This window comes from Parus major, chromosome Z, assembly GCF_001522545.3.
Source record: "Parus major isolate Abel chromosome Z, Parus_major1.1, whole genome shotgun sequence".
Lineage (NCBI taxonomy): Eukaryota > Metazoa > Chordata > Aves > Passeriformes > Paridae > Parus > Parus major.
In genome coordinates, this window is record NC_031799.1 from 24,616,423 (window position 1) to 24,636,003 (window position 19,581).

At 44.6% G+C, this 19,581-nt stretch overlaps 1 protein-coding gene across 3 annotated transcripts; it reads right to left on the reverse strand.

Moving 5' to 3' along the window:
- Window positions 1-182: 182 nt before the first annotated feature.
- On the reverse strand, window positions 183-18,938 carry TMEM171 (transmembrane protein 171). Of its 3 annotated transcripts, none has more exons than XM_015614987.3 (6): window positions 18,816-18,937; window positions 18,366-18,553; window positions 13,308-13,432; window positions 12,150-12,836; window positions 10,981-11,122; window positions 183-647 (listed from the first exon to the last, which is right to left on the reverse strand). In XM_015614987.3, the coding sequence occupies exons 4-6, from the start codon at window positions 12,778-12,780 to the stop codon at window positions 419-421; spliced, it is 1,002 nt and encodes a 333-aa protein (XP_015470473.1). In that variant the 5' UTR covers window positions 12,781-12,836; window positions 13,308-13,432; window positions 18,366-18,553; window positions 18,816-18,937; the 3' UTR covers window positions 183-418. The 3 variants fall into 3 exon arrangements, with proteins under 3 accessions (XP_015470473.1, XP_015470475.1, XP_033376350.1); XM_033520459.1 differs by lacking the exon at window positions 183-647 and adding an exon at window positions 7,098-9,508 and having other exon boundaries at window positions 18,816-18,938; XM_015614989.3 differs by lacking the exon at window positions 18,366-18,553 and having other exon boundaries at window positions 400-647; window positions 18,816-18,929.
- Between the last annotated feature and the right edge of the window lie 643 nt (window positions 18,939-19,581).

Here is a 19,581-nt window from a genome sequence, read left to right on the forward strand (position 1 = left end):
AGGCCATAACTTTGCAAACAAGTATTTCCCACAAAACACATGCAAAAATTGAAATAAAAGCAGTTCCTAATTATTTCTTTCTTTGAAACTCCAAACAGATTTAATTAAAATAATCAAAAAAGTTGGGTTCTACTTAGTGGCTTCATTATAAAAAGAACAGCTATAAATAGAAACTGAAGCTGTAACAGAACAAGATGAGCATTTAATGAATGTTCTTGCAGTGAACTCCCTTCGGACTACTTTAGCAGAGGCCCAGCCTTCTCTAGTATTTCTTGAAATCCAAGCTCATTGTTTATTCTTTCTGATGAAAAATTAGACACAGCCAACATTATTGCTTTTATTACAAAATGTAAATAAATTCAAAAATTGTAAATCTCTGTGTACATTTTAATTAAAAATTAAGTGAACTGACAGTCCTTTATGAGCTGGTGTCAGATGTGGCTAATGAAATAGATGAAAAAGATGAGGAAGAAGATAGCAAATATTCATTATTTGTTATTGATGCTTTTTCTTCATATTTTGGTGGTGATTCAGAAGAAAGATATAGCATTGGTAAAATATCTGAAGGCGAGTTGCTTCCAGAAATTGTATATATGGATTCATAGTCTCTAACAGCAACTGTTCTTTCATCATCAGCAAGCTGCGCTCTATAAAACACAAAACTATGTATTAGCATAATTAATTTATCTACAGTGAGTGAAATTTGACTTGATTTACATAAACATACATGTATGCACACACTTCCTAAAAATTCCTGAAGCAAAGAACTTGCATAAGCATTAGGATTCTTTGGGCTACATTATGACTCATGAAAATTCTGTAGTTTCAGAGGGGAAGAGCAAAACAAGTTCCCTTCTACCTTTCACCAGTCACAGCCTGGCTTATAGGTATTAGGTGCTTCTGGCTGGGCTGTTTCACAATCCTACTAAATCTTCTTCTGATCCTTAGCTTCTAAGGATCTTCCCTTTTGTAATGTATCACATAGACAGTTCCCTTCCCTCATGTAAGACAGAGAACTGCATAAAAAAAAAACACAATCCCTTGCCTTTTGATATCTTACATGAAAAGCAATCAAACTTTTTTTAGGCATTCCATGACAGACATAAGGAGTCATATTCCCACTCAAAGCTGGAGAAACAAAAACGACTGGACATAACCAGACTGCAAAGTTCTCAGTGACATTCAAGGTGAGCAGCCAAGTATTTCCTACCCTCCTCTAGCCATCACAGCTGTATCAAAATTGGTCGAACCCACATTGTTCTGCTACATTGCTCATCTCATCTGGGAGCTGGCCCTCAGCATATTGCTTCAGCTGCTTCCCAAGGAAAGGAAAGAACTCCTTGCTCCTCATGATTCACTCCCAGAGCTGACTCGTGCTTTTGTACATACATCTGTATCAGTATCAATACTGAGTGAGGACCTCAAAAACAGAGCACAGTCACCTCATCTTCAATGCTGTTACTGGTCTATGAGGGTTTTCAAAGGAGAGAGAAATACTACAAGACAAATGCTGAGGTGTTATGCAGCAGATTTCAGGAAAAATGCAAGCAATTCTGGGATGAGACCATGACTCAGTTTACTAACAGACCTCTCATCCAGCACAGGCTGCAGCACAGTGCTTGCTGACAGAACACTGAGCAGTGGATCAATGAGGCAAATCACTTTTGTCCAGTAGCCGCCAACATATAAAGTGTGTGTCCCCTGCTATATTTGGGATCTTCAACCTCAGTTCACTGTTATGAACAACGAGGCCATTGCTTCTCTTCCATGAAGGTGCACGGGAAGCAGTTGACTCAAGTCAAGATGCCCTGACTGCCAGCAACTGCTGAGCCATGAGAGAGTGGGATTGAGTGAAACACCCAGAGGTGGTGTCAGCTCAGCAGGTCTCTGTGAGGACGCTGGGAAGCATGGAAGGGAAACAGCTAGAGCATTCCCATCAGAAAACACCACAGGGTGAGGTCAGGCATTTTGGTTTCTGTATCCAACCAAGCCTGAGGTGTTTTATCCACTCCACTATATACTACCCCAACAAACTGCCTCTTTATATACATATGTTCACAAGACAGAAATCCACACAGGCATTAAACCATATCCACATGATTTTCCAACAGTTTCAGGGATGGTGACTCCATCACTTTCCAGAGCAGCCTGTTCCAATTCTTTACATACCTTCCCACAAAAAAACCCCTTCCTAATAGCTAAGATAAACCTTTCCTAGCACAGCTTGAGGCCAGGAGCTCTTGTCCAGTCACTTGTTATATAGCGAAAGAGGCCAATCCCCATCTTGCCACAACCCCCTTTCCAACTGAGAACAATAAGATCAAGCCTCCTTTTCCCTGGAATGAAAAACTCCAGCTGCCTCAGTGACACCTCACTTGACATCTGCTTCAAATCCTTCAGCAGTTGTACTGACCTTTTGTCACACTCCAGAACCTCTGTGTCCTTCTCATTGAGAAGAACCCAAAACTGAACCACAGATTCACAGAACAGCCTGTGTTGGAAGGGATGTTAAAGATCATCTAATTCCAACCTCCCATGCCTTGGACAGGGACATCTTTCACTAGACCAGGTTACTCAGACACACATCCAATCTGGCATTAAACAATTTTCTGGATGGGACATCTACAACTACTCTGGGTGATCTGTTCCAGTGTCTCACCACTCTTACAGTAACTAAATTCTTCCTAATATCTATTGTAAAATTGGTTTCAGTTTGAAATTGATTCCCCTTGTCCTGTCACTACATGCTCTTATAAAAAGTCCCTCTCCATCTTTCTTGTAAGCTCCCTTCAGGTATTGGAAGACTGCAATTAGCTCACCCTGAAAGCCTTCTCTTTCCTAAGCCCAACAAGCTCAATTCTCCTAGCCTTTCCTCACAGGAGAGGTGAGGTCACTCCAGACCTCTGTCATCTTAGTGGCCTCCTCTGGACTTGCTGCAACATCTTTATATCCTTCCTGTTTTGGGACCCCAGAGCCGAGGCAGCTCTGCAGTGGGGTCTCAGCAGAGCAGAGGGCAGAATCCCCTCCCTGGCCCTGCTGCCCACACTGCTCTGGATGCAGCCCAGGACACGTTTGGCTCTCTGGGCTGGGAGTGCCCATGGCTGGGTCATGTCCAGCCTCTCACCCACCAGCACCCCCAAGCCCCTCTGGGTAGGGCTGCTGTGATCTGTCCATCCCCCAGCCTGGGCTGAAACCAGGGTTGCCCTGACCCAGTGTCCTGGGTTGATTATGATGTTAAATTGTATCCGCATTCGTCCACCTAACCCAGACACAGGTTTTGTATTCTTAAAATTCCATCTAAGAGTAAAAGTGAGTGGAAAAGAAGCATCTTTTCTGTTATCAGAGACTGTACTTGCTCCCCCCACATCGGGAGTTTTGACTACAGCACAGACAGACAACAAGACACAGATCGCCTTGGCTTTCCAACTAGCCAGAGCAGAGAGGTCTTCCTAGACTGTTTTCTTTCCCTTTTTCCGAAACTAATTGAACCTGCTTTGGACTGGGGACTCAGGGGAGCACTGGGAGCTTGCACCCGTGGATTACTGGGAGCCCAGCCTGGGCAGCGGCATTTTCCAGCGCCAGAGGGACTGATAACAGAGCGAACACCCACAGGAAAGAGACCCTCTGAAGTTTGTCATCTCTTCTGAAGGGCGAGAGGTTTTGTAACTTGATATCATTCATTTTTGTGCTGGGTAGTGCTGTGCCTGTGAAATAAACAGGTTTTTTCCACTTCTCTCAGAGAAATCTCTTCCCAAACCAGCTGGGGGGTGGGAGAAAAGGGCCACGTGGGTTTGCTTCCCGTGGGGGCCCCCATTGGAGGTTTTCTCCCAAATTTGCCCTAAACCAGGACAAATACAATCAGTGGTGCCCAACGTGGGGCTCGAGAGAGTTGAAAAACCCTGTACTGATTGTACTGAAGTGGCAATTACTTTGTATTGGGATAAGATAAAGCAGTCCCTAGCCATCCAGCCATGCTGCTTGAATTAATAATGTCTTTTGGGGTGCAGGCCTTCATGTGTTTCTGGTCGCTAGGCTTTTTTGAGGTTTTAATACCTTTATGGTCCCTTGGTTTATTTTCTTATCCACAACTAGCCCCGGTGTTGTCCCTAACACATAGCTTTTACAGTAGAGGGGCACGGATTAGAATAGCTATTGGGCTAGGCCTAGTGATTATGATTTCCAAGAAGTTTTTTCAGGTGCAGCAGTCTGTTCCAAATATAAAGGATTCATGGGCATGGTTATGCACCCAGTTTGTTAGAGGAGGAGCAGGGAATGAGGCTTTTCAACCTTTCCTTTCCTTCTTCTCTGAATCGGTTACATCACTATTGGCAAGTGTTCAGTTTCCCCTGAATGTTAAAGAGACCATCTTCCTGGCATTTAATCTGCTAAGTTTCCTCTATACAGTCTTCAGCCTCTCTAGAATGAGGGCTGAGATTTCTAGAGGGACTGATGAGACCCCTGAACCAAGCACGGAAAATCCTGAGTGGGGTGGAGAATGAGAGGATATGGGCCAAATCCTGAAGGAATTTTCTGACCCTGTAGGTTGGGACTTTCCACATGAAAAAATTCTGAATCCAGCTGAGGTGGGGAAACACCTGAAAGAGAAGTGTCAGGTTAATTCCAAAGAAAAAAAGATCATTGCAGTAAGCTGGGCCCTGGCATATGCTTATCGCACATTGCTGGATACTGTAGGGCAGCAGACAGGAGGAAGGGGACAGGGAGATAAATCAAAAGTTACCCCAATTATTCAGGCTGCAGCCAACCTCCCAGTTACAAAGCTGGTAGCTAAACCAGACAGCAAGCCTCAACCAATGGCTGTTGCTACTAGCACGAGAAGTGGAAAGTACACAGACAAAACCGATCGACCAGTGGATGATGATGATGATGCAGGAGAAGGACCCTCAACATCTCCTGACACAAAACCAAGAGTCAAAGCAACTGGCACAAGATCAGAGGCTAATATTGAGTCCTTTTCCCTGAAAGATCTTCGTGGCCTGAGGAAGGACTACACTCGACGACCTGATGAATCTATAATTGGTTGGTTAGTCCGTCTGTGGGACGCTGCAGGTGAACAGTGCCATACAGTTCTGGATGGCACTGAAGCGAGGCATCTGGGATCCCTGTCACATGATCCAGTTATCGACCAGGGGATGATTAGGGGGGCTAACCCTCACAGTCCCTGGGCACGGGTCCTTGAAAGTGTAGCCCAAAGATATCTGTGTGTAGATGACCTCTACATGCAACAAACACAGTGGAAAACCATTGAACAAGGGATCCAACGCCTGAGAGAAATGGCAGTGGCAGAGATAGTTTTTTCAGATGACATACCAACTAAGAATCCTGACTTGGTGCCATGTACATCCGTGATGTGGCGAAAATTGGTACGACTTGGGCCGCAAGAATATGCATCTGCTTTAGCAATGATGAAACGGGATGAAAGGGAGGAGACCGTGCTGGATATGGCGAAGAAGCTTTGAGCATATGCAGATACTGTGCATGGGCCCACACATGCAAGAATCGCAGCTGTGGAAACACGTCTGCTGAAATTAGAAGATAAGATAGAGGAGAATCACAAAAAACTTAGAGATGAGATTAAAGAGGACCTTCTCCAAATCTCAGCAGTACAGATCAGAGGTCCTGGCACTCAATGCAGGCGTTCCCCAGATCGGGAGAGAAGGTATACCCCATGAGCTGAGCTGTGGTTCTTCCTGCGTGATTGCGGAGAAAACATGAGGAGATGGGATGGGAAATCTACTGCAGCTCTGGCACAACGGGTGTATGAATTGAAGGAGGAGAAGAGTCACAAAGGAAGTTCCACCAAAAGGGAAGCAGCTCCAGTTGCTTGTAGCCAAACTGCCAGGTATGATGATGATGATGACGACATGTCCGATCCCCTTGAAGGAACATCCAAGAAATATACCAAAGGAAAGGATAACCAAGCTTAGAGGGGCCCTGCCTCTAGCCAGGTAGAGGCTAGGGAAAATTGTGTTTTTTGGACTGTGTGGATTTGTTGGCCTGGCACATCAGAACCACAAAGATATGAGGCCTTGGTTGACACTGGTGCACAGTGCACACTAATCCCATCAAGACATGTAGGGGTAGAATCTGTTTCTATTGCTGGCGTGACAGGGATCGCAGGATTTTACCTTGGTGGAAGCAGATGTGAGCCTGACTGGAAATGAATGGAAGAAACACCCTATTGTGACAGGCCCAGAGCCTCCATGCATTTTGGGCATCGACTACGTCCGAAGTGGGTATTTCAAAGACCCAAAAGGATTCAGGTGGGCATTTGGAATAGCAGCTGTGGAGACAGAGGGTGTCCAGCAACTGAACACCTTGCCTGGACTGTCCGAGAATCCATCTGCAGTAGGACTCCTGAAGGTGGAAGAACAGCGAGTACCAATTGCCACCTCGATAGTGCACCGCCGGCAGTATAGGACAAATCGAGATGCTGTGATCCCTATCCACAAGATGATCCGAGAACTGGAGAGCCAAGGGGTGGTCAGCAAAACCCACTCACCCTTCAATAGCCCCATCTGGCCTGTGCACAAGTCTGACAGAGAATGGAGACTGACTGTGGACTATCGTGCATTGAATGAAGTGACTCCACCGCTGAGCGCTGCTGTGCCGGACATGCTGGAGCTCCAGTATGAGCTGGAGTCCAAGGTAGCGAAGTGGTATGCCACTATTGACATTGCTAATGCATTTTTCTCCATTCCCCTGGCAGCAGAATGCAGGTCTCAGTTTGCCTTCACGTGGAGGGGAGTGCAGTACACCTGGAACCAACTGCCCCAGGGGTGGAAGCACAGCCCCACCATCTGCCATGGACTGATCCAGGCTGCCCTGATAAAGGGTGAGGCACCAGAACATCTGCAGTACATTGATGACATCATTGTGTGCGGGAACACAGCAGCAGAAGTGTTTAAGAAAGGACCAGGACACCCAGCTTTAGCACCTTGCACGTGGCCTTGTTAAAACACACGAGATTACCATAGACTCACTTCTCCATCTTGTCAGGGTCCCTCTGGATAGCATCCCATACTTCAAGTCTGACAACTACACCACTCAGCTTGGAGTCATCTGCAAATCCATTCACATATGTCATTAATGAAGATATTTAATAACACTGGTCTGAATATGGACCCCCGAAGGACACCACTTGTCACTGAAGTCCATTGGGACTCTGAACCATTGACCACTACTCTCTGGATGTGACTGTCAAACCAATTCCTCATCCACCAGACAGTCCACTTATTGAATCCATCTCTCTCCAATCAAGAGAGAAGGTTGTTGTGGGGGACTGTGCCAAAGGCTTTACAGTAAAATGACAGATAAATGACATCTGTAACCCTTCCCTTGTCCACTGCTGCAGTCACCACATCATAGAAAGCCACTGGGTTGATCAGGCAGGACCTGCCCTTGGTGCAGCTGTGTCATCTGTCCTGAATCACCTCCCTGTCCTACATGTGCACAGCTCTAGGGGCATCTGTTCCATGATCTTCCCAGGCAGAAGTGAGGCTGACAGGTCAGTATTTCTCAGTATTCCTCCTTTCTGACCTTCTTAAAGGTGGGTACAATGTTTTTCCCTTTTTCCAGTCACCTGGGATTTACCCTGACTGCCATGACTTTTCAAATATCATGAAGAGTGGCTTAGCAACTACATCTGACTGACATCTACTGACCACATCTAGGGACAACTCCCTCAGGACTCTGGGATGCAGCTCATTGGGTGCCAGAGACTTATGTACATTACAGTTCGTCAGATAGCCATGAACCTGGTCTCTTACACTGGGAGAGACTTTTCTCCCCCAGTCCCCATCCTGCTGTCCATCTACCCCTGAGTGGGAAAAGAGACATTTAAGACAGAGGTAAAAAAGTTGTTAAGTACCTCAGCTTCTCATCCACCGTCACCACTTTTCCAGCATTCTTCACTGGGGGACAGCCTTTCTTTGACCTTCCATTTCTAGTTAATGTACTGTACCTGTAGAAGCCCTTCCTGTTATTCTTTGTGTCCCTTGCTGGGTTCAGTCCCAGATTTGCCTCGAGCTTTCTCCCTACACAATGGTTCTTCATCTCAAAACTCTTCCTAGGTCACCTGTCCTGGTTTCCACTGCTTGTGCATTTGCTTCTTTCCCTTAATTCTGACCAGCAAGTTCCTACTCAGCCATGCTGGTCTCTTGCCCTCCTCATCCGATTTCTTGCTCCTGGGGATTGCCAGCTCTTGTGCTGTATGGAAGAGTTCCTTAAAGATCTGCCAGCTCTCTTCTATTCCCTTGTCCCTGAGGGCAGCCTGTCAGGGGATCCCCCTGACTGGGTTCCCAGAGGACTGAAATTCTGCTTTCCTAAAGTTCAAGAGCCAGACTTCTACTCCTTACCCAACCCCTATCCCTCAGCCCTGCACACCTCACCAATGAATGACCCCTGCAGCCCAGGCTGCCTCCAGTCTTGGTGTCCCAGTTAGCTCACCTGCACTGGTGACCAACAGATCCTGTAACACATTCCCTCAGCAGGGCTGTCTGTCACCTGGGTCAGGATATTATCCTCCACACACTCCAGGGGTCTCCTGGATTGCCTACAGCCCTCCAAGCTACTTTCCCAACAGCTGCTGGGGTGGTTGAGCTGCCCCTGCAGGACAAGATCCTGCGGGCTCAATGCCTCCTGTGGCTGGAGCAGGAAGGTTTGGTCAGTGGGCTCCCCTTGGTCAGGCGGCTGTAGCAGACCCCAGCCACAGCGTTCCCTTTGCTGCCTCAGTCTCTGACTCATAGCCACAGGCTTTCCACCTGCTCATGCTATTCTTCAGGGACTGCTCTTCACATTAAACCCACCTCTTGCTGTAAAAAGCAATCCCTCACCCCCTATTTCTTTCCCTGTCTCTTCTGAACAGCCTGCAGCCAATAAAAGTCACACTCCAGAAAAAGGATTCATCCCACAAAGTTTCAGGAATAGCAACAAGGTCATAGGTCTTCCAGCAGCACAGGGTCTTCCAACTGTTCCAGTTTGTGCCCATGCTGTGTGCATTGGTTTAAAGGCACCTTAGCTGAGATGCTGGCCATGTTGCCTTCCTAGAGGAACATCCCTTAGTTCTTTGAGATAGCTCTCCAGTGTTTCTCTCCTGGCTTCTCTCACCTTAGAAGCTCTTGGCTCAACTGCTAAGACTGCAAGTGTGTTCCAGTGTGGCCAGAACACTACAAATTCAGAAGCAGACGACCCTTGCAAGCATCTTGTCCTTCTAATCTTTGCCTCCCATCCCACAGTTTTCCAGGAACGAGCCACTTACTGTCCCACTCCCCTTGAACATTTAGGTGCCCTGGTCCCACTGGTCGCGCTATTGTTGATAGAAGCCTGGATGCAGCTGGCTGCCTTGGCCACCTGGGCACACTGATGGCTCATGTTCAGGTGCTGTTGGCCACCATTCCGAGGTCCTTTCCTGCCAGACAACTTTCCAGACACTCATCAACAATGGCAGTGATGGTGCTTCCAACTGTTACCAAACAGGTTATATTTCTGTCTACACAGAAGATGTAGAAGGGGAACATGTTGGAAAATTCTGTTAACTTAAGCGTAGTAAGTATATTCATGGTTAATGCTTATTTTGTCCCATACAGTGCTTTGTACAAATACCAGAGACAATGTGGCCTTGAGTTAATTCCCTAATCTGTGACTAATAAGTCTTTTTTCCAGTTAATGCTTCCTCGGTAAGAGAAATACATTGTGACTTGATGACTGATTTGAGATTCTCTCAAGGAGACATGAGAAGATCTGGAACCATATCCAAACAAGTCCATGGAAATAATTAGCATATATGCATGTATTCAAGAAATGTGATGAATATATGTGATAGTTTCAGGAATATAAACAGATCTGTTAGGTTACTGAGCATACATGCTTTGTGGAGAATTCCATGCCTCCAGCACTGTTAATAAACTAATGTTGGCTTTGTAACCTAACAAACTGGTTGGAGAGTTTATTTCCCAGTTTTCAGTGACACAATGTTGCATGCAGAGTCCAGTGAATAAAGGTCATTAAATGATCGCCCCACATAGCTTACTGACTCACAGCTCAAAACCAGGCTGATGTAGGACTATTCTAAAGATATTATATCAAGTCATTTCTGAACCATTAAGGGCCTGAAAGTAAGTTAGCAACTCTAGACATGTTACACCTAGCTCTTCTGGTCAGACCTAGCTCTGCCTTCTAGTATGTGGCCCTTGCAGTGACCTTTTTTACCATCAAGTTACCACCCACAGGGGATAAATAACCCCACTACTTCTCATGGCACAGGCAAATCTTTGGTAAGCTGGCAGCTCCTGATCCCTGAGCTTGGTGGTGTCAATATCAGGCAATTCTGTCATAATTCATGTATGTAAGATACATGATCTTGAAATGAAACTGGCTTTGCAGCCTCCCTAATCAGCATGCTGGAGCCTTCTGCGATATCAAGGAATCTTTTAACCTTGACACATGGCCACAGCAGGAACAAGGCAGACCAGCACAGCAGGTCTCACTTCCTCAAGGCAGAGGTAAGGGACATGGGAGAAATGAATACATTGGCAGATAAAGTAACATTCCAGGGTCTGTGGGTAGGTGTCATAAAATACTTGCTGCTCTGTTTCTACAGAGGCTCCTAAAATCTGGCAATATGGATATCATGTCACTACCACACTCCTGTCAGTGCCACCTTCACTTGGACAATCTCTGGAAGAAATTTACTAAGGACCATTGATTTAAGAACCTCAGAAGTTATGTCCAGTCATAATAATAACAATTTAATCCTCATAAAGAACATTCTTCAGTTTGTAGTTCCCCTAGTATACTACAACATTCTAATGCCAATTCAAGTAAAGTATCTGAAGTTGAGTTATTCATTAGAAAACTTTGTCATGGCAAGTAGTTAATTCACAATGATTATATAATAACATGGTCTTGGACACCTAAAGAAACGTCTCAGATTTCTAAAGTGAGAGATGAACACAGTCTTACCCATCACTGAAGATAGAGTGGTATGGTGGAGGATTTTCACTTGTAGGTAAAACACTTGACATAAGACAATGTGTCACAGTTGGTGACATAGGGTCAGCAAAATATGGAGGTGGTGGGGGTGGGAATAACATCACAGCATCACCTAGAGGAAAGTACACCAATTAGAAAAGAACTACCTCTGAAGAACTGAGCGCCTCTGGTTATACTAACAGCAGCCCATAACTTTTACTTGCCTAGCTTTTAAGATAAATGATCCCACATACAGAATTGATACATTCTGGGCTGTTGGAGCAGGTTGGAGCTACATTCAAAACCTAAATAATGCCAAAATAAAGATGCAGCACATTTATAAATGATTTCATTTAGACAATACAGCTGACAAGGAGGAATATTTATCTAGCTAAGAGACACAAATATGGTTGGCTGTCTACAAGAATCAGAAGTGTAAAGCACACAGTTACTGATGGAACATTTTAAGGATAGGAGAGTATTTAGTTTCCCTCCCACACGTAAAATAGGTCATTCTGAGTTTCCATAAGTACTGCATTGCTATAATGGGAGTCATTAATGGCTCTGAGGACTGATTTTGTGTGCCGTGACAGTTTCCCTACTGAGTTACTTGTAGCTTAAGGCACACTAATTGTGACTACTGATACACAGTTCACTACGGCAATATATTGTACAGCAAAAGAATCTACCAATTACCACTCTGTAACTGAAGAGTTTAAAACTTGTAATTTTATCTCTGACTGGTTGAGGATGTGGCCACAATTTAAAAAATACAGTACATTGGTTACAAATCAGAATCTTCTGTTTAAGGGCTCAAGGCTAAAATAAATCTTAAATATAGTCATACAAGTCTGTGACCTGCATCAATTACAGTGTTTGAGAACAGAACCGGGGTTAGACTCATTTGTCTCAGGTTCTGTTGCTTTACACAGTCAGACCTTTCTGTCTGTGCCAAAGAGAGATTCTGCCTTTTTGGTAAAGGAAACTGAACTGACCATACAGAAAGCGTACGAGACAAAGTAATATTATCCTATTTTGGTTGTCTTGACATGGCAAAACTGACATGCTTAGAGCTCAAATAAGTGATATCCAGATGTAAATTATTAGTGGAAAAAGCCCCCAGTAATTCCCAGTGTAAAGTTCCAACATTTTTTACTCACCTACTGTAACCTGAAAAGATTCAGGGCTCTGAGGATGTTCTTCACTTTCACAGGATTCTTGGTTGAGATTTAAGTTTTGCTTCTTTTTAACATGAGCTATCACGAAGAAACACAACCCAGTGAGCACTATCAAAGGTCCCATGATTTGAAGTGACAGGAATCCACAGCCCTGGAGGTCCATGTCAGAAGTGCCAGTGTGGTTGAGCTGTATCGTATGCCAGCCAGGGCTGCAACCAGGAACCCAAATGCCCAGGATGCTAATTAACATTCCACTAGTTAAAAACAGGAATCCAAATATGAGAAACTGGGCAAACTGGCAGTTCCCACGACAAAACACAAGGCTGTACACCTGCTCATTTTGCAATTGTCTTTGTCTTATATACATCCTGGCCCTTGATCGTGCCAGTAAAACACAAACCAGTCCAGTTACAGCCAACACTGGCCCAGCAGCCTTAAGGACCTCGTTACAGTCACTGAAGCTTCCAGATGGACATGACTGGAGAATAAAGACTGAAAGAAGGAATCCAGCACACAGCAACACAGCTCCAAAAACAAAAAGGAAAAAAATAAGTTTCCCATGCTGTCCATTACTTCCTTCACCTCCTGGTGCAGGAACAGCCACTGGATACATTACAACAGAAGCTCCTCAAGATGGGTTGTCAGAATTAAATGGCAGCAAATTACAATCTGTGAACATGAAAATACACAAACTAAAAGAAGAAAAAAACCCAGCAAGAATAGCTACATTAAATTTCTTACTTTCATATTTGTTACTCAGCCTTTATTGTATATGCTCCTGTATTTTCTGTTTTGTAGTATCTCCTCTATGGATTACAGGGCTTGCTCAAGTTTGCTGATGTTAAATGCTTATGAAAAGACAGAACTTGCTTTACAGTTCAACTTAGACCAATTGTAATTGCTGTTGCACAGCTAAATCAATTGTTTCTTTAGAGAAATAGTCTTACTATTAAAAGGACACTATTTTGAAAGTTTGTATATTTGGAATGAGGACAGATGAGCTTTCCCTTTGAAAAGAGAAAGCTATGGGAAATTTCTGTGCTGAACCACAGGAAGTGACAGCTTGTGAGAGATAGTACTTTAATGCAAATGAGCAATGACTACTGGACTTTTTAACCAGGTAAATTTTCTATTACATACCTTCTCAAAGCATACAAATCCTGCTTCTCTTTCCACAGGTAGTAAAGACCTTTCTGTTTCTTTAAATGAGCTTCCTGTCCTAGGCTGCTGCAAAAGCAAGTACTGAGAAGATTTTTGGTTCCGTTCTGAAATGACAAAGACAGAAAATAAAAAAAAAAACCCAAAAATAAGAAAATGAAAAAAACCCAACATTCTAAAGGCCAGTTCAAGTCTCATTGATTTCCTAGTTAAAGTTGGTAACCATAGTGCTCCTACATTTCCTTTCAACTCCCCCTCCTTCTGAATGCTTTGTCTTTGCTCAAAAGATCTTTAAAAAGGAATTAATGAAGGTGGCTCCCAGAAGAATTCTGAGCCCACAAGACTCTAGATTCAGAAGTGAAATAGAAGAAAACAGAAAACAGTTTTGAGGCCAATAACAGTCCATATGGTAGTATGGATAATAAATCAGGTGGATGTGCATTTAGTGGGGCAAGGGAAGCCTAACTGAAAGCCAGGACACTGCTCCAGTCAGTGAGCTCTAGTACAAAAAAAAAAAAAAAATAAATAAACTGTGCTGTTACCTACAAGGAAGTTTCTGCTGTTCTGACACTCTGGCCTACAGAACCAGACGGATACCAGCCACCAGATGGTGACTAGCAACCATGGAGAGCTTGGCTAACATCCATCAAAAGCCAACCTGAAATGCAGGGGAAGTTCAGACTATGGAAAATAACAAGTCTCATGGATAGCCCACGAGAAAGGTATTTCCTACCAAGTGTAGGAAGTACTGAAGCATGCTTGTGCTGCAGTGTTTTGACTCTGCCCTCTTCCCCTCATGAGCAGTCTCCCAACACAGACAATTTAACTTGTGTCTTGGATATATAAGACCAATATATAGGGACTGGCGGAGTTTATCATGGATGGAAGCAGGCAATCAGCTTAGTACTGCTGCTTGTTAGTTAACCTTCAGCCTTTTCTCTACCAGCTTCTACTGTCCTGCTAGTAATTCAGATGACTGGAAGATAAAAAAATCAAATTAGATTGGATCCTCTTTACATATGCCTCTGGTACACTTATTCCACAAGAAAACAAGGTATATGTGATTTCTGGAAGCAAATTGTTGAGCATGTGTCAGCTACAAGTGAGACAAGGTTTGTGTCACTCCCCAGTAACTGCAGTGCCCCACTGGGACAAAAATAAAACACAACCATAGAACCCACTAGTGACTCAAACAATTATTAAACACATATTTTATCTGCAATGCAAGGTATTGAGTCACTACTCAGCCATTTTTACGAGTAGAACCCAATTAAAGAACGGGCTGAATAGATCCACGAATGATGAAGTTATTACATGTTTTACTGCTGAACATCAAACCAGGCCCCCCAAAAGCACAGGAGAAAGCAGGGTGCATCATACAGGTAAAAGGCACAATAATCACAAGATCTGAGCAGCATGAAACACAGAAAGAAGGCCACTGCAGGAAGCAACCAAGTCTCTTAGCAGGTCATCTTGAACACCAAAACTGAGGGACTGCCCCTTAATGCATTCCATTACTGTGCAAGGTAGTTACCTTGCAAACTGTGATTGCTAAGTGGCTCTTCAGTGTTTTGAATTCAGTCTACTGAGAACACTTTACTAAGATTGGTTTGAAAAACTGCTAACTAAGGGTCCCTTGGGAGAAGAGTCAGATTTACTCTGGGAGAAAAAAAAGCTATAGAGAACACAAAAGATAGGACAGCATGTCACACACAAAAAAAAATTCTAAAAAATTTTAAAAAATGAATGTATCCTGATCGATTTCAAACTGAACACCTTTAGCTCAGCACACTTTCAATGCTGCATGAGCTGAAGTCAGTCTGAAGGCTCTACAGGGCAGAAAAAAATGCACTGGGATGGTCACTTCTTTGATTTCAGTGGACTTTGCTAAATTAATAAAATTATTTCTCATAACTGCATATGCCCTACTCTCATAAATTATTTGAGCTGGCTCAGGCATCCTGACTGTCCTGGCTATCACCTTATGACACTGACTTACCAAATAAGCAAAGCTGAGTAAAACACCTCTGAAACACACAAACACATAAATAAATATATATAAATAAATAAATCCTCCACCAACACTCTAGAGAGAACTCTTTCAGGATTCTTTTTTGCAGAACTCTGAACTCCTTCTTTCCCTCTAGAAAAGAAAACATGGACTTAAATACAAGCAAATTAGAACAAAGTAAAATAATGTGAAGGCCAAAAAAAAATAAATTCAAATATATATCCATTACAAAAAAGATCTGGAGATGTGTCCTCCTTACTACAACACAGTGTCTGCTTCTTTTCTACCAATCTTGCTGTTATGAGATTAAGCTAAAACACACATTAGAAATTAAGCATGTACATATTTTCTTCATTCTTTCAGGCCAGAAAAGAAGGAACACTCAGAACAGTCTGCTGTGCTTTGAAGATAAAAGCCATAGATCTTATGCTGGAAAATCCAAGGGAATTTCCATTTATATTACCATGAAATTTTACCAGAAAACCAAAAGCAAGATTAAATTTATTTCTTGTGTTTCAAGGAAAAGTATTTTAACAAAGAGGCAAGTCTTTTATTGTCTATGTGCTTGAAATACTTCCACCAGATCATATATCTTCACAGGCATATTGATGTAAAGGAATTTTCCCTTCATATTAAACTCAAGTCTGATAGCAGACATGGAAATAACAGGTCAGAAACCATTAAAACATAATCCAGTAGTGTAGAGGTTGTTATGTATGATGGGAAGAGCAAACTGGAAACATAGCTTATAAAGGAAGTCTGGTTATAAGCTCAACCTAAATGATATAGAGCTTTACCTTTTTGTAAATCAGGCCTATGCCAGGTACATAGAACTGGAAATAACTTCGCAATTTCTTGTCATTTTTCTGTGTAACACTTGTATTACAACTTTCATATTATGGACAACTCCAAGAATTTAAAAAAAAAATCCTACAATTCTTCTTGAGCCTTCAGAGTTCACATTTTCCCAAGATTTCCACTGCAAACACCAGGGCTATGAATTTATTCACCCTTACTCATAAGAAATTTGATAGCTTTGTGCAGACATCATGAATTCAGGAACAGAATTAGAAGAAAAGTATTGGAAGAATTAAAACATTGCCTCCCTCTGTTTTATCCTCCCAAGGTAGGTCCCATTCCCCTTCTTTTTGCTTACGAAAGTACACAGATCATTTCATGCGGAAGTTTCAGGTCTAGTCTGTGTTATTTAAAAACTATAATACTCTGTCAGTTGTAGTCCACAATGGAAATCCTGTTAGAATTCATTAGCCATCTTTTACAAGGACTTTAATTTTTCCATTTTTTCACCTGTGTTTTGAACTAGTACCAGGAAGTTGCCACTACCATTGTACAATTATTTTTGTGATACTTTTTTCCTCCTTCAAATAAAACTATGACTTATTGGTCAAGCTACTTGCAAGGAAAAATGCTCTCAACTTGATTCAGTTTAATTTCCATATCAAATGAATTTTTGATACCCCTGAATTTCCTGCTTTGCTCGTATCTGCTTCTGTACCGACACCATTTTCTGTTCTTCATTAAATCCTAGCTTCCCCCTGTACTGGACTCTTAACCTGGCATTCAGAGACACTCATACATGAGTACAGCTGGTTGAACTAAATTGTAATGCACAACCTTCATTCCAACACTCCTCCCCTCCCCATGGTGTTTTTAACTTATTTGAAGAGCTAGTGGGAAATGTCAACAGGATGTACTTTCAGTTTTCTACTTTTAAGAAACAAAACTACAAGCAATAACAAGTTCTGAGATGCTAAATACATGCAATTTATGCACATATGTAGTTGCTAATTAGTACCTGACAGTGCTCTTATCTCACAGAACGTAAGACTCAGATATTGTAAAAGACTTCAAGATTTAGACAAGTGTATAAAGATTCCTAAGCTGGGAGTGGATGCCACAAGAACTCTGCCCATATGGGTCAACAAAATTATTGTTTCAGCTTACAGTATAGGAAGAGTAATGCTGTGGTGTTATTTATGATCATTGCAGGTGGGCAGAAGCCACTTGGAGAAGTACTGGAAAGCAGCTGCAGCAGGAAATTCCAGGAAGTGGGATGAATCCTGCCACCCTCCAGAGATATGTGCACCAAAGATCCTTCTCGCTACAAATCAGCAGTCAGGGATTCTGACTGTGCCACAGAACTGCATTCTGCAAAGCTGCCAATTCCTGTCCCTGAAGGCTACAAGAACAAAGCAGCTGCAGCAAAAGATGGCCCACAAATGTTCCTCACTCACTTCACCAGGAAGAATACTGACACAACAGTTGGACAGGAAGACCCCAACAGTCTGTTTGAAAAGTGAGGAGCTTGCAAAGCAAAGCTTAGTAACCCATGGACTGGATGCCATTCAGGCAACTAGGACAGCACCTAGATGCAAAAAAATGAGCTCTGAAGGGTCCCATGCTTGTTGGTGGGATGCTTTTTACATGAGACACTAGTGGCACACAAGAGCTGTAGCAAAGAATATTCTGAAGAACGGCAGGGAGACTAGGGAGAAAGCAGACAGATACAGTTAACACCAGAGCTGATGTTTTTCAAACAGCTAACACATGACAGATCAGCTTCTGGAAATTCACAGTAAGGTCTGTTCCAGGGTGCTGACATATCTCAAAGCAGCAAAAGGCACAAGACAAAAAGACTTACAGTTCTTTGACCACAGGACAGGCCATAATAACCATCAGGGAGACGTAAGGCTGCAAAAGCTACCTAAAGCCATCCTGTCCCAGTTTCCTGAGGCTGGCCTGGGGCATTAAGCCAGACAATTTAATGGACAAGAAATTAAGCTCTACTCCGTCTAGGAAAAGCAGCATTCCATAGCACACTCCTCCTCATGCACCAGTCCATCAGACACAGTCTATTCTAAGTCACTTAGTTTTCTAAGTCACAGTAAGGACTTCAGGAAAATGGACCATGCCCCAAGAGCTGCCATGCATCACACCGGAGCAAGGAGCGACGCAGGGCAACCTCTCCACCACCTCTCCGTGACGGAGCAGCACCTGAACCTCCTCACCTGTGCCGTCCCAGCTGGACACCAGCATCAGCCACGAGAGCACTGCATGCCAGAATAACTGCAGAAGCCCCTTCAGAGATAGTCCATCCTCCCTCAGAGCTGGCGTAGAGGTCGCAATGTAGAAGCGGTGTGGAGAGCGGTGGGCTCTCCAGGGAGAAGACAGGCACCGCGGATAATTCTCACACACACTGGATAAGGGCGAAAACACGGGAATGGCGGCGGCTGAGGGGAGACGCGGCGCGGCCCCGCCCGCCCGCGGCGGTCCCTGGCGGGGGCAGCTGCAGGACGAGCCGCCCGCCGCGCCGCCCCTCACCCCCGCGGGCCCGGCCGGGGCCGCCCGCTCGCTCTCTGCCTCCCAGCCGCCCGTCACGGCTGCACAGCCGCAAGGCCCCGCGGCCGCCAGGACGAGAACGCGCGGTCGACGAGAGGCTCCAGGCACCCGCCCCTTACCTGGCGGCGCGAAGGACGCAGCGGCGGGGCAGGCGCCGCTATTTAAGCACCTGCGGCCGGGGGCGCGGGACAGGGCCGGGCCAGGCCCAGCCGAGCCGCCCCGGGGGAGCGCGGGCGCGGCGGCACCGCCCCGCCTGTGGCCAGTGCCCCGCCCGGCCGAGGCCCCAGCCGGGCCGGCCCGCAGCTCCCGGCGGCCCCGGGGCGGGGCGGCTGCCTCGCTGCCCTGCCGGGAGAGCTCCTGGCCGATGGGCCGGGTGTCGGTGCAGCCCGCAGGGCACGGCAGCTCTGGAGTCGGGGGTACGTGGCCGAAGTCAAGTGTGCCCCTGAAATACGAGCGGTTTCGAGGTGAGGCAGGTGAGCAGTCCCTCTCAGGATGCTAGTTCCACCTCTCCCATTTCACAGAAACACAGAATATTCTGAGTTGAAAAGAACCCGTAAGGAAAATTGGGTGCACCTCTCCAGTGAATGGCCCATACACTCATTGAACCCACAGCCTTGGGCTCTATTTCAGGAGCCCTTTGTGTTGTCGTCCCTTAACAACATTTGCCTTACTCCACACGCTTGGGAACTTGTTAGTCAACCTAAAGACAGGCTGAGCCTAGATGTGACAGATCTCTCTCAGTGGTGAGCCACTTTAGCTGGTGGAAATGGAAGAAGATGGTTTCTTGCTAGATAGAGGCAGTGAAAGGACAAAGAAACTGGCTTTGGTAGCTGAGATGAGGGTTGTGAGGTGCACGGAGCAGCTGTGTGAGTAGACAAGGAGCCA